We start from the raw sequence: 15362 nt of genomic DNA on the forward strand, positions 1-15362 counted from the left end.
TTGTGAAGGGAGCAGATCCTGTCGGTAATTGGTTGAATCAGATTTAACAATGCAAGCAGATAAACATTTGTGGCAGCCGCTGCCATGGTAACGTCACACTGCTTCTCCTCCTATTCCCCCCTCCCCAGTCTCCATTCTAGTCAGCGACACAGTGGTCCGTGCTGTGGAGAGGCTTTAATGGCAACGTCGCTCTTTGCTGGGAAAACTGGTTTAAAATGATGAACGAGGAGAGTACTCCAAAAACGGATGGAGGGGAGAAGCAGAACGGCACCAACTTACGGAGAAAACGACCCAGAAAGGTACCGTCTGGACTTAAAGGGCCATCTGTGTGTTAGCAGCATGCTTCCCGGGGATGCATGCAGGGCTGCTCCGTTAGGCGTGTCAGGGAGACAGGGCTTACTAGCTTGGCTCGCTGTGACACCGAGGATGTAACCAGAGGCAGCGCTCGCTACTGTTTACATGCATACGCCCAGATGCGGAGTACTATCGCTGCGGTTTACAGGTCACTTCATGTATTGCCCCCGTGCGTTTCATCTGTTCGATCAGCTAGGATTTCTTTGCCAATCATGAATTGTTTTTCATGTTTCTTTCCCTACCAGCGCTGCTGTGATTATGTAGCAGATCGGCCTCCTTACAATCTAACAATCTGCCTTGTTTGTTTGGAGTTTTCACACTGCATTCTCTAAAGTGTTATTTGTAGCGATTTCACAGATTCAGAGTATATTGCCATCCCTAAATCATGTACCCCTGCGAGCTCTGCTACATCTGTACCTATGCACCTTGCAGACATCAGAATAAAAAAGCTAATGGGATAATGACAAGACTAGTATATCACCATTACATGAATAACAACTCCTCAATCTCTTTTGGTAGAGGTACACAATGTAATACCGTATATTCTGGCCACACCCAGTCACTTAGGAGTCAGAGGCTGGAAGGTGTACGTATACCGATACTATACAGCTAACGCTGTCAGTGCTAGTGATGTACCTAGAGGGTGAGGAAGACACTAATATAGATTATGGGAGTATAAGGGAGTCATTTCGAGGATCTGTGTATTAAAATCTACCCCCTGATGTAGCGTCACCTTTCCATTCTAGACTCTTGTTATGAAGGCAGGATGCTGGTTGGGAAAAAAACAAGACTTTTCCATGTTAAGGGGGGATGGGGAGCCTCTAGGCTATATTCACACACAGCAGGTTCATTACAAACATTTCTACGCCTGAAGATCGGTTCCGTACATGTGAAGAGGAATGTTTTTTGCAGATGGATTTTTGCAAAGTCCATTCAAATGGATGGAAAATTGCAGAAATGTATGCAACAAACCCGCGGCGTGTGGATGTAACCTTAGAGGGGGGAAGGAGAAAAGATAGACACACCAAGACCTGAGCTTATAGCACAGGATGGAAATGATCCTTTGACCCTTAGTAAAGGCTTGTAGCGTGCCTCGAGCGACAGATTTATAAGCCAGCTCACGGCCTGGTATTAGTAATCGGCTGCCCCATCCATAGGTCATTTTAAGGCATTTGGAAAGAGGGCAATTTTTTTCCCTTCTATATAAGATTGTGTATTCTGCATTTACACCTATATCTACTATATATGTATATCTACTGCTAACGCGCTGTTCAGGGTGATCAGCTGGCTGCAGAAAACATGACCAAACGCAACAAACAATTGGATATTGTTGTGACGAGCGCAGGATTGTTTCACTGTCAGCAAGTGTCCCATAAACAAACCATGTCTGGAGTAGAAAGATACAGGTTTTATGCTTGATAGCTGAATCAATGAGCAATATTATCATAGCAAATTATTACAGGGATATTCCAGGATTTAAAAAAAAAGAAAAGTTAAAACTGCTTAAAATTAATAAAAAATTGAATACTCTTATTCCGGATACACCCAGCCGTGCGCTGCAGCCCCCGAAGAAGCGTGCTGTCTGTTGTGCATGTGATCGCTCAGCCATTCACAGGCTTCAATGGCCATAGAAAAATCACCGCTGAGGCGTGTGAGTGGCTGAGCGATCTCATGCACATAACCCCTTAATCCACGTTCCATGCAGTTGGCACCGGGGCTGCCACCTTGAATGGGAAGCAGTCAAAATAGGAGATTATTCAATTTTTATTAATTTTAAGCCCTTTTATCTTTTTTTTATTATTTAATTCCCAGAAAATCTCTTTAACATATAAACAGGCTTTGGAATTAATTGAAATTCGTTATCATTAATGAAAATGTAAAGATTTCAATTACATTTACCAAGTGTAAAAAATCTAGAAAATGGTCAGACTTTTGAGGGTGTTTTCATGCTATGAGGACCAGGTGGTACTAATAAGTGTCCATATATCATCACACCCAGTGATTGCAGTATGGCCCCCACAGATTTGCATCTCCTGATAACGTCATATTTATCATTTTCTAATGACACAATGATGATCAATAGGTATTTTCAGATGCTTTCCGGTTTCTTCCAGTGAGATAAATATTGTTGTACTAATGAGGCCAAACAGTTGTTCGCTTGTCGTCACACTTCAATTCTACTTGTGATAATAAATGCTTTCTTCTGCTCTACAGTCAGCGGGACATTATAGAGAAGCACAATTTCTTACTAATTAGATGATCAAGGGGGACTTAATAATGTGTGCCAATGATTGATGTAAAAATTATATGTTAGGCCTTGTTAGACAGCGCCGGCCTCGTGTAATTGATGATGCATCCTTAAAAAAGCAGGTGTCTACGTTTTCGAAAATTAGGTTACCACTTCTGCATGTATGAAGAAGAACATTTTTGTAACGTTTTAGCAAGCAGGACAAAATGTAATTGTGTTCAGTAAGAGAAACAAAATAATCTTAAAGCCATGATACCTTTAAATGGCTAACAAATGGTGATATTAATAGTGCCAGGCTTCCAAGGCCCGATGAAGAGGCCCAAGTGGCTTCCAAAGCTTGCACTGTGAATATCCCAATTTTATTTATTACCCATTAGAGTATATTATATCTACAAGATTTTGCTTCTCTTACTGGGAGCTAAAAAGCATTTTGCATGTGTGAATAATGCATCTAAAATATGAAATATTCCAAAAAAAATATATATATATTAAATATTCCATAGCCGAACTGCACTAATGTATAATACTTTTACTGCATAGCTTGTAGCTTTCTGAGGTATGGACCCAATGTGAAATGTGGACCCATCAACGGCTGGCAAAAAATACTCCTTGACATTTAAATCTGTGCTGCAAGGCAACAATGCTAAAAACTGAGCTGCTGGGATCCTGTTTGGCATTGTGCTTATGATCAAGATTAATGCCATAAATGTAGCTTGTTTTAAGGTTCCTTAAAGAACTTAGCACTATCTTTTTGCACCCCTACTAGGGTAGCATAACCTCGTGACAGCCATACTGATTACAGTGATATGTCTGCTGTCTGTACCTGTGCAGTAGTTTGGGAGAAACTTGCCTTTTATCAGTAGGAGCACATGCATAGAGGACTACTTAAAGTAGTCCTGGATATTCATGAGCTGCAGGCTAGCCACACCCACCCGCCCACCAGCCAATGACTGACTGCTGTCTGCCTATTACTATCCATTGAGAGAGAGCTGCCAATCAGTGGCTGGAGGGCTGGTTGGGTGTAGGTAACCTGCAGCTCATGAATGTCAAGGACTACTCCTCTGTGTGGCTTCTACTAGGAAAATGCAAGTTTCTCCAAAACTACTGGATAGTTATGCACAGCAGGCATATACTGTAATTGGTGCGACATGCCCCACCTCCTGGTGCTCTCATTGAGGGCTGCAAAAAGAGGGTTACTGTCTCTTTAAAGACTGTGAGTAGAAGTGATCTAGGCTGCATCAAGCATATAATTTGCTGACACTTTCTTGAAGATGCTGTTAACCAGATACAAGCCTCTTTATAGCGACTTGTATTTTCTTTGCGGCAAACAGAAGCTCGAAATGCTTTATACAGTAACCCGATCTGCTTGTACATTAGGGAATGAGGAGGAGAGAAATATATCAGGCAGTTGATGATAATGCAATCCCTTAATATAATGTTTAGATGGGGTTATCTGCCTTGGGCCATCCCTTTTTTATGGGACTCCCTGATTATAAGTGGATTCCCTACTGGAACTCCCAGAGGACAGCTTTAATTTGTGGAGGAAACCAAAGGGCTGTCCTTGTAAGATACAGCTAGGCTAAGAGATTGGGGAGCATTGTCCTGGTGTCTAACAGATGAGTAGTGTGGTTTTTATTAAATTGCATATTCTTAGGGGTATTACTCTTGGGCCATATGCTTTTATATAAGTCAGTAGCAGATGTATCCAATGTATCTGCACAAGGTTTATTTGGATCTTGTGAAGAAAAGAAAGTGAAACAATGTTCAACTCCCCTTTAAAACCGAAAAATGGATCTGTCAAATGCATGCCAAAAATGCACACGTTTGGAGACTTTCCTGACAGAATACATCAATTTGTCTCTAGAGTATACTGTCAAGTTTGCAGACCAGGCGTGCTTTGAACCCAGTCTCAGAAGGGCTTTCCAGTGCATTACATCAGTACAAATCAAGCTCCAGTATACAAGGCAGGAAGTGGTTAACCGTCCTTCACCACTTCATCTCTGAGTGTAATATTGCCTTCTGACAGCCCCCTGTCAACACTCCTGGCTGCTCACATGGTCTCCGCAGCTTCTCTTCTACTTCCCAGCACATCAATAGGGAGCCGAAATATCTGACATTAGTTCCACCAGCTTGGCGAGGCAGTTACGCCTGAATACTGGCAATCCATTTATTAGAATTTAGGGCTATTACTTTTCTATAGAATGTACTTATTCTTTGATTATAGAATGCCTTAGGAAAATGCATGCAGGAATTAGGCTGCTTTTCACCCCTGTGGTAGGGCTCAGGTCAGGGTTTCTATCTTCCCATTCCGTTTTTGGAGAAGAGAAACTAAAATAAAATGGGAAAAAAACGGAAACCGAACTCCAAAATGTTTAGAGCTAGGACCTCCTGATGCTGAGATTGCTGAGGTCTTGGTCTCCATTTCCAGTAGACAGGTAGATGCACATATGAGGTCACTCCCTAAGGCTTTTTTCCCATGAGCATATATTGGCCACCGTTTTCACGGCAGGCCAATATACGCTACGTTGGGAGAGGTAAAACTGGTAAACGGGTGCGCAAATCAAACATTTGCGCGCCTGTTCAGATGGCATGGTTCCCGGCGCATATACGTCGAGACTACCATACTGTCGCCCCTTCCCCCTCCATCCCCATCGCAGGCTCACCTCTCCTCTCCACCCCAGTCGTTCTTTGCAACGGGTGGGCTGTGGGCATAACTACGCACGGACCTGTCCCGCCTTCTCCCATTGATGACTAAGGACAAGCGGCGGGGAGAGGGGGAGAGCTTAGCTCCGCCCACGTCCTGACCCCTCTCATTGCAAAGAGCCAGCAGGGAGGAGAGCAGACGTGAGCTTGCATGGGCGGAGGAGAGCAGAGGGAGGGAGTTTAGCAGCAACGCTGCTAAGCTCCCTTCCACCTCCGGCCGCTGCTATGGGCTCCCATAGGAGCCCACGCAGCGGCCGACGTATTCCGGCCCAAAAGATAGTTCCAGAACTATCTTTTGGGCCCGACGTAAAAACGCTTTTATGTCTCTGGAATACGGCCATGTGATCGGAGGCATTGGAATCCAATGCATCAGATGACAGCGTATATCAGCCGGCCATGAGAACGGCCGGCTGATATACGCTTGTGGGAAAGAGCCCTCAGGCAGTGATAGTTATCCAAACCAATCGGCAAGTTGTTTGACTAATTTTCATAAATTTTATTCAAACTGCTCTTGTTTTTGCTTTGCAAAATTTAACTTGGCATGTGAAAAATGACAACCGCTTAAAAGGAGTCTGTCACCTACTTTTAGGCCGCTCTCACACACACCGCTTTTTACTGCAATTAGCGCAGCGTCCCGAGCGCTGCACTAGCCAGATACAATGCTCCTATTGATTTTCATAGGGCTTCTCAGACCTGCGCATGAACAAGGCGTTTGTAACGCTGTGGTTTTTGAGCGCTGTCCTATTTTTCAGCGTTTTCATGTTTTTTAACGCCCCCCATCACCCGTCACAATGATGTACAATGTGTTAAAAAATGCTGCCTGAAATCGCGACAAAATGCCGCAATTTGAAGTGGCGATTTCTGAACACATGTGTGAGAGTGGCCCTAGCTCTATAAGCTAAGCTTCTGGGCTGAAAGTAGGTGACCCATGGAGTCTAGGTAGGTAAGTGTTATACGTACCTTCCTTGTTGTTCCCCAATGTGAGTGCTGAATGCATTGATGGGCACTGCCAAGTAATCTGCCCGTTATAAAATTCGAATGGGTGGACTACTAAGCAGCGACACTCAATGCATTCAGCGGAAGCTTTCAGATCTCACACTGGGGGAACAACGGGAAAGGTCATTATTAAACTTACATCCCCGGACTTCTAGGGTCACCTACTTTTTTAGCCCAGAAGCTTAGATTATAGGGTTAAAAGTAGATGACAAATTCCCTTTAAATACATTTGCAAGACTATTTTACAAGCACCTCTTTACTTGTTAACTATATGAGAGCGCAAGCAAATTCTTAGCACCTTGCATTGATTGCAAACCAGTCATATTGCTAAAAAGGTGAAAATCATTCGGAATGATATAGTTCGGCACTCTGTAATGTCTGACTTTATTTGCACATGTACTGACTTTATTTGCACATGTACTAACTAAATTGTAAAGTGCTGCAAAATATGTTGGCGCAATATAAATAGAGAAGATGATGTTGTTGAGGTTGTTGTATGGGCCAGACAAGGTAGAAGATGTTGTTGAGGGTGTTGTATGGACCAGACAAAGTGGAAGATGGTGCTGAGGTTGTTGTATGGGCCAAACAAGGTGGAAGATGTTGCTGAGGTTGTTGTATGGGCCAGACAAGGTGGAAAATGTTGCTGAGGTTGTTGTGTGGACCAGACAAAGTGGAAGATGTTGTTGAGGGTGTTGTATGGGCCAGACAAGGTGGAAGATGTTGTTGAGGGTGTTGTATGGGCCAGACAAGGTGGAAGATGTCGCTGAGGTTGTTGTATAGGCCAAACAAAGTGGAAGATGTTGCTGAGGTTGTTTTATGGACCAGACAAGGTGGAAGATGATGCTGAGATTCTTGAATGGACCAGACAAGGTGGAAGATGTTTCTGAGGTTGTTGTATGGGCCAGACAAGGTGGAAAATGTTGCTGAGGTTGTTGTGTGGACCGGACAAAGTGGAAGATGTTGTTGAGGGTGTTGTATGGGCCAGACAAGGTGGAAGATGTTGTTATGGGTGTTGTATGGGCCAGACAAGGTGGAAGATGTCGCTGAGGTTGTTGTATAGGCCAAACAAAGTGGAAGATGTTACTGAGGGTGTTGTATGGACCAGGCAAGGTGGAAGATGTTGTTGAGGTTGTTTTATGGACCAGACAAGGTGGAAGATGATGCTGAGATTCTTGAATGGACCAGACAAGGGGGAAGATGTTGTTGAGGTTGTTGTATGGGCCAGACAAGGTGGAAAATGTTGCTGAGGTTGTTGTGTGGACCAGACAAAGTGGAAGATGTTGTTGAGGGTGTTGTATGGGCCAGACAAGGTGGAAGATGTTGTTATGGGTGTTGTATGGGCCAGACAAGGTGGAAGATGTTTCTGAGGTTGTTGTATGAGCCAGACAAGGTGGAAGATGTTGCTGAGATTGTTGTATGGGCCAGACAAGGTGGAAGATGTTGTTGAGGGTGTTTTATGGGCCAGATAAGGTAGAAGATGTCGCTGAGGTTGTTGTATGGGCCAGACAAGGGGGAAGATGTTGTTGAGGTTGTTGTATGAGCCAGACAAGGTGAAAGATGTTGTTGAGGTTGTTGTATGGGCCAGACAAGGTGGAATGGATTTGTGTCGCTACAAACTAAAAAAAAAGGTCCATGGCACACATGCTATACTACAACAACCAATGTCTGATCACCATCTAAAGGTGGGCATATACATTAAACATCAGCAAAGCCCACTGACTTTGGAGAGACTGGCCAACCATCTAATATATATGAAGGTGTCCCAGCTCTCTCCGACAGCAGTTGTTAGGGGGGTGGGGGAGTAAAATCTGTCATGTTGGATTTCAACCTGTCCAATACTTTGTTCTTGTGGGAAATAAGCCACTGCCAGAGATGTCTGGCTGCAGCTTCTTCTTCATCCCTATAGGGAACACACTTCTGCTCGGCTAAGCGTGCATGTTTTGTGGAGGGTTGGGAGGAATAATTATCTAAGGTATATGGCCAGCTTTAATGTTATCTTTGGTAAGTAAGGAAGCAATCATTTTGATGATTGCACAAGTATGCTGATGATATGGAGGAAACCTCCATCAAGGTCATCCTAAATTAAATGCTATAATGAATCAGATTTGTAATGGATGAGAAATAATGTGAGGAGAAATAGACAGAGACAGAGAAAGGATGTGAAAGAGCAAAAGTGACATCGAAATCTGACGTGAGAGAAACACTTGGTCATTGACCAAGGTCAGACGCAACATCTTCATGGATAAAAGCATCAGCCTTCTTGTGAAAGGAGTGGATGAAAATGGCTATAGTGCCGACACTACAGAGTTATAGTGTAAAGGTTAACTATTATAGCCCATTGTCTTAAGTCTCTGGAGATCTAAGACTGGTTGGTGATTAATAATCAGAAACCATATTTATAAAGAGAGAACGTTTAGTGCGATGAATACAGTAACCATGGCAATATGCTTAGACATCACAGAATTGAACTTAGGCATTGTATTAGGAGAAAAAAATGCTGTGTTCTTCCAACCATTTATTACTTTATACTAGATATGCTGTATCATCTGGGTTATGCTTTGTTGCTATACTTGGCTTTCAGCTCTGGTCTTCTTGTAACAGAGGAATTGAGTCATTTTAGCTGCTGATCCCATAGCTGCTTCAAAACCTGTTATAACCCCGGCCCAGAAGGAGCACTTAATTGCTTGGTCAGATGTGTACATTCATCTGACACTCATGTTTGGGTCAGCGACTATGCTATGGGTGGTTTTACAGACTACAGCTTAATAATTTGACTGGAAGAGTATCTCAGACTACTTTTAGAGTGTTCATCAAAATTGAAGTCGCTGGTCATAGCCATATCTCTATAAAGCGGAGCTAATGAGTAGCCATTGAAAAACTATCTTAATTTATTCAATTTGAGACAAATCACAATCAAGGAATTCTATCATTAGTTTTCTTGTTCTTAATTATGATTACAGGAATTTGCTATCGTTACATGTGCCAAACCAACATTCTTAGTCTTCATTTAGTTAGAATGCAGTGCGGTTTCTCACTTCTGCTATTTTCTTAGCAGGTTAGGACAACCATCCGGTCAAAAATGGTGATAATATAGACCTACCAAAATTAAAGTAGGAATGTTTTAAGTCAGATACTTGTACCCTGTAGAAATCAAATACCTCTTCAATGGGTTTCTTAAAACAAATAGGACATGGCAGGGTTTTCAGGACTAAAATATTGATAACCTATCCTCACGGTAAGTCATAAACATCCTGTCAGGACTTGAACACCTAACCTCTTGCGCTCCAGTCAGCAGCTCTCTTCCCTGGGCCATCCAGGATTTGGACTGTTTCTAACTAAACCGAGCCTTGTTCTCGGTTTCCTTGCTCCTGGTAAATCCACTTCCTGTCTCCCTGTTCTGACTCCACCCTGCTACTAATTAGGACTTCCTATAAAAGTCTGACCATGCCTCAGATCCGGTGCGTGATTATTGTGCTCCACCACCGTGATCAAGCTCCTCTTCCTCCTGCTCACCTGCATACTTGTGCAATCATCAAAATGATACTGATACCACCTCCTGCTGATGACCTCTGGCTTCCATCTGACTACACTTCCATCTCATCCCATTGTACTGCATACCATGACTTCCCGATAGTGACTCCTGGCTATCTTGACTACTCTCCAATGACCGACACTGCTACTACACCTGCAGCACCAATCCAGCACCGGAAGGACATAACACTTCCAATCATGGAGGCCCGACACTTAGGACCCCCGACGTTCACTTGTTTGAAGAATTAGCGCCATGGCCTTTTTTTTTTATGCCAGTGACGTCATTGTCATTCGTGACATGGGATTGAGCTGCTATACTAGGCACTGCGGCTACTATGCCTCTGATATGCAGTAGAGTCTCTTCAAACAACTGATTGGCAGGATTTCCGAGCAATTAATTCCTACCGATCTGGATATTAATGACCAAGCTTTCCTAAGGATAGGACATCAATATCTGAATCCTGGAAAACCCCTTTAACAGCAAGTATGCATGCAGCCATAGTCCATTCCGAGGCTGGAAAATCTGACTCAGATTAGTAGATTAGTCTCCACAGTAAGCTACTATTCTATAATGTCTCGATGTGCAGAACATGAGATTACGTTTTATCTGAGGAAACATCTTGGCAACTGACTTTGTATTACTGGTTTCTATGCATGTTCTCAAAGATACCATTCCTAGGGACAGACTGGCTTTTTACACACACTTTATCATTGGTGAACTGCCTTGCACCCCAGAGACTGAATATATCAGCTGTTCTTTGTATTCTGTTTTCTTTTACCCTGGGGTTACAAGCATAGGAGCGGGGCCGCTCTGTTAGGACAGTTTGTTCTGCTCATAATAGGAGCATTTTACTGCTGACCCTCCTGTGAATGTGTAACAGGCGCTCCATGGAAGTCATTCTGGTAAACACTTGGCTATTAATTGATCTACGGCCAGAATGTAGCCACTTGTTGGCAAGCCTTGATTGAATAACAGCTATTCACACAGTTTTCAGAAACTGAAGCATCATTTAATTGTCATATTTCTTGAGAAACATCAGACTATGAATCATAGTTCAACTTCAGAGATGTTATGTTCGCAATTAAATGAAATTAATGGGATTTATTAATTCAAATGAGTCTAAAACTGTACAGATTTACTTCATATTACGTTTTCTTAACCACACTTACATTTTGCTGTAAATTGGCCGTAGAATAGTAATGTTTTCTTGCTTGAGATGGAAAAATATCATATTATTCTTATTCAGATGATCTAACAATCTATTTCTAAGTATCTAAATACTGATAATATGGGGAAGTAATGGGACCCTTTCTCCTGCATTGTGAGCAAAAACCTACTTCTAAACAGAAGCAGATGGCCCAAATCGTAAGAGAAGGATCACTTGGAACGTTAAACAATGTATCTTAGATTTTAGTATATTTTTGTATGTTTTAGGCTTACTCTATATTTGGATATTGTTTTTGGGTTTACATCCAATGTATCCTCCCGATGTATATCCTACATTGGGCAGATATATGCAATTGCCATATCGTCGCATATGTCGCCCATTGACAGAAGAAATAATTACAAGTGATATGCTTTTTTTTTTTTTGCAGGATCCCATATTGAAAAACGTAGCCACTAGGGATGAGCGAGTATACTCACTAAGGCACATTACTCGAGCGAGTAGTTCCTTAGCTGAGTATCTCCCCTCTCGTCTCTAAAGATTCGGGGGCAGGCGGCGGGCGAGGAGCAGCGGGCGAGAGCGGGGAGGAACGGAGGGGAGATCCCTCTCTCCCCCCCGCTCCCCGCCGCAACTCACCTGTCACCGGCGCCGGCCCCCGAATCTTTAGAGACGAGCGGGGAGATACTCGGCTAAGGAACTACTCGCTCGAGTAATGTGCCTTAGCGAGTATACTCGCTCAACTCTAGTAGCCAACTTTAGACGCAGTCTAGGCTATGGGTGGATACTGCATATACATCTGGAGCGTTTATTGTGTATAAGGGCTTATTCAGATGACCGTATATCGGCTGGATGTTCACGTGAATACCCGGCCGATATACAGTCATCTGAATAAGCCCTAAGGCAAACGTACGACACAAATACTACAAGTTTGGAGCAAATATAGCCTTGGGCTAGGATTGCAGCCCGGCTTGGGTAGCGCAAGTGAAGCTTCCTAGCAGCACATATATATATATTAGGCCTCATTCACATGAGCATTTTTACACTGCTATTTACCCGCGATAAAACGTTGGCCGAAAATCGCCTCCATGTGAAGCATCGGATTCCGATGCATTCATCCACATAGGTGATTTGAGGCGTGAAAAAAATTGAAATCGGCAACAGTTTTCGTTTGCTGATTTTTCATGCTGCACGAAATGATAGGCCTTGACCTATTTTTCGATGAAAAACGCTGGATGCTCCCATAGACTTCTATGGGAGCTGGAAAAAAAAAGAGGGGAAGGGTGTTTACCTGTGTCCAGTACTCGGAAAAGAAGACAGCTGCTGCTATTTAAGCATTAGAAGTCATTCTAAGGATTTCTGCCAACCAACGGAATTCCGCGCCACAGCGATACGCCTGTGTGAATGGACGGGAAAACACTAATTAATCTTGAGACTCGATCTTGGCTATTCTTCATTGATGCAATTTTCGTCTGCAGTGCGTAAAAGCGCATGCCCCGTGTGAATGAGGCCTTAAAGGGATTCTGTCACAAGGTGCATGCTGCCTGAACCCGGGACAGGTGTGCTCACTACCCCAATGTATGTCACATTCTGAAACGCTGTGAAATTTCATAATAGACACACTTTGAAGTTTGACTCTTCAGTCATGGAGGCGGGCCATCCTGGACTCTCCCTGCCCACGTAATGCAGAGGGACAGGTCTCTCCCCTTTTGTGTATAGGGAAAGAGCTGTCTACATCAAACTTCAAAATGGGTTTATTCTGAAGAGCCAGAGTGTTTCAGGATATAGCCTACATGGGTAATGTCCGTACCTGAGCCGGGCTCATACTGTCCAAGCATCAGCCTGGGGACAGAGTCCCTTTAATGACGGAGAACAGTATCAGATAAAGCCAGGGATTATAAAGAGGTGAGCAGCCAGATGAGCCTTCATTTATTCTCACACTGTCAAATACCTGGACTATAATATTAATCAAACCCGGGAGATGCTGGGAGCGCCCCCTCATGTGTTCTCCAAGTATTCATGGACTGCCTGCACGTTTAATAATACCAATGATTGATCGCATCTGCTCATTTTTGTGTCCTTAGACGTTTATCTAACCTGGATTTGTGATCATGTTATTCCCATGCATCGCTCTCTCCAGAATCTCTGATCATGTTGTGTATAAATAAGCCCGTACATTTTTACAAAAGGTCAGTGTTTTTGTCTTCAGCCCACTCAGAATAGGGACTGCGGAAAATGTGCTTTGGCCAGAGACCCAACCTGAATTTTCATGGAAAGAAGAAAAGTCTCAATTTGTTTCCATTTTTTTGTTTTCCAAAACGACATGATTGTTTCTTCAAACCAAATGGTTACTTGGATGTCTGTATACAAACATGGATGTAGGCGTGGGGCCGATGACTGTAAGCATATTACAGAAGAGATTCAGCGATGTGATGCTGCACAGAAGCCTGACATGGCCTGTGCTGCTCCCTGTGTAACTAGGACGATTTAATGGGCTCCTAACATTTCACGCACATCATCGTTTGCTTTTTATATTGCTGGAACTGAGCGTTAGGCCGCTTCCACGCGAGATTTGTGCATGATCTCGCACTGATAGGAACCCCATTCTTTTGATTAGAATCATAATGGCGACATGCTCTATCTTTGCGCGTTCCTCGGAATGCATCACTCATTGTATTCCATGGGACAGGAAAAGCGTCACACGGCATGTAATGCGAGATTTCCCATTGATAACCATGGGAAACACTTGCCGATCCTCCAACGCATTGAAAGCCGCGCCAAAGGAATACAACTTCACCGAAGTGATGAGAGGCGTTTTTAAAGTTTGACAGCCTGATATTGCGCTCGGCTGTGCGTAGGAAGTCTTATGGTCCCATGGACTGCCGCCCCAAGGGACACTGACAAGGGAGAGATTTGCTGTTCATTACCCTGTCAGCAGCTGCATGATTATTGCCAGAATTCACTGTTGCCAGCGAGAATTTGGGTGATAATTGCCCCAAGTAAGGCCTCATGCCCATGGCCGGTTGGATTCCGACTGCGAAATCCCGCAGCGGAATCAGAGCCAGTGCTGGCCAGAGACCGTATACTCGCCTGTCCGGATCCGCTGCGAGTGTCTCAGGTGGTGCACTTGCGCAGTGCAGGGCATGACGCTGCCAGTGATGATGCAGATCTGTGGCAATTTCAAAATTGACATTTTGAAATCGCTACGGATCAGACGGTTTGCATTGCACAAAAAAAAAACATGCTGCGATTCTCCCCCACAAGCGGAAAATTGTAGTTGATTTCCGCTTGTGGGCAGGGGAGAATCTTTTAACATGGCATGCTATGGACGGACATTGCTGTGGAATTTGTGACGGGTGTTTGGCCACGAATTCCGCAGCAATAATCCGTCCGTGGGCATTCGGCCTTAAGGTACCTTTAAAAGGAAAATTCTAGTTCAATAGTGGGTTTTATTATAGTAATTACTCGTTACAGTATGCGGGTGTTCAGGAAAGTAAGGTACCTGGGAAAATGTCTGGACATTTCATTGCAAGAAACAAACATGTAAACACGAATACCTGCATAATAGTTTGTAGAAGTATACTTTTATGTACATATTTATAGGCCATAGTTAGAGGATGGGTACATTGCATAGATAATTATGGAATAAATCCAACAGATGTACTTTTGAGTAGAGAATAGTTTAGCCAAGGTCAGCACACGTTATGGGGACCAGATAGCAGGGGATTAAGACTTAAGAAAGAAATCTATATGTGAGTGTTCAAAATTCCTACATATAGGAAGAATATTGGTAAGCTACACAACATAGTAGTTGGCCTAAGAATCATGTATGTATTAATATTCCTGCTGTCTGCAGCCAACACCATCCAGTATTTGTATAAGGAACATTGGACGTCTTGAAGTTTGTGCCTGATGCTAGTAAAACCCGTGGGATACCAGTAGATTGGACCGCTTGTACCTCTGATCAGCATACCTAGGATGAGTGAGGGGTGGTATGTACATCCTGCCCCCTCAGTGACGTAGGTTGATATTAATTTCCTGCAAATAGTCTTATTTACATCACGGTCTCTTATCTGGGGCGCAGCCCTCGATTTTTATATTGTCTTGTTTTCGGCATCTTGGAAGCCCAGTCTGCGATTTGCTATGGAGATTTCCAGTTAACATGATGCAAAAGCTCTGAACATACCCTACTTTGATGATGGCTCCGTCTGGTTTTGGAAAAAGTAGAGTAGTCCCGCAGCCCACCTAATACATGCACATTCGTGCAGAGGTTTCAGCAAAAGTATGCCCAGCCACCTATGGGGTCATGAACCTTACCCGAGGTATAAGCAATGATATCCAAGAAAGGCGGCAGCATCAGCGGTGTA

At 43.5% G+C, this 15362-nt stretch overlaps 1 protein-coding gene across 2 annotated transcripts in view; it reads left to right on the forward strand.

Moving 5' to 3' along the window:
• Window positions 1–15362, forward strand: part of ANK2 (ankyrin 2) — a 491615-nt gene that overhangs the window by 188061 nt on the left and 288192 nt on the right. Inside the window, exon 1 of one of the 2 annotated variants that reach the window (XM_066573861.1) lies at window positions 156–299. The exons of the other annotated variant lie outside the window; for it this stretch is intronic. Coding sequence (XP_066429958.1) covers window positions 216–299 — 84 coding nt within the window. The 5' untranslated portion in view covers window positions 156–215. Of the gene's footprint in view, window positions 1–155; window positions 300–15362 lie in introns of those variants that run through there. 2 annotated transcript variants of the gene reach the window in all.

This window comes from Eleutherodactylus coqui, chromosome 7 (assembly GCF_035609145.1).
Source record: "Eleutherodactylus coqui strain aEleCoq1 chromosome 7, aEleCoq1.hap1, whole genome shotgun sequence".
Classification (NCBI taxonomy): domain Eukaryota; kingdom Metazoa; phylum Chordata; class Amphibia; order Anura; family Eleutherodactylidae; genus Eleutherodactylus; species Eleutherodactylus coqui.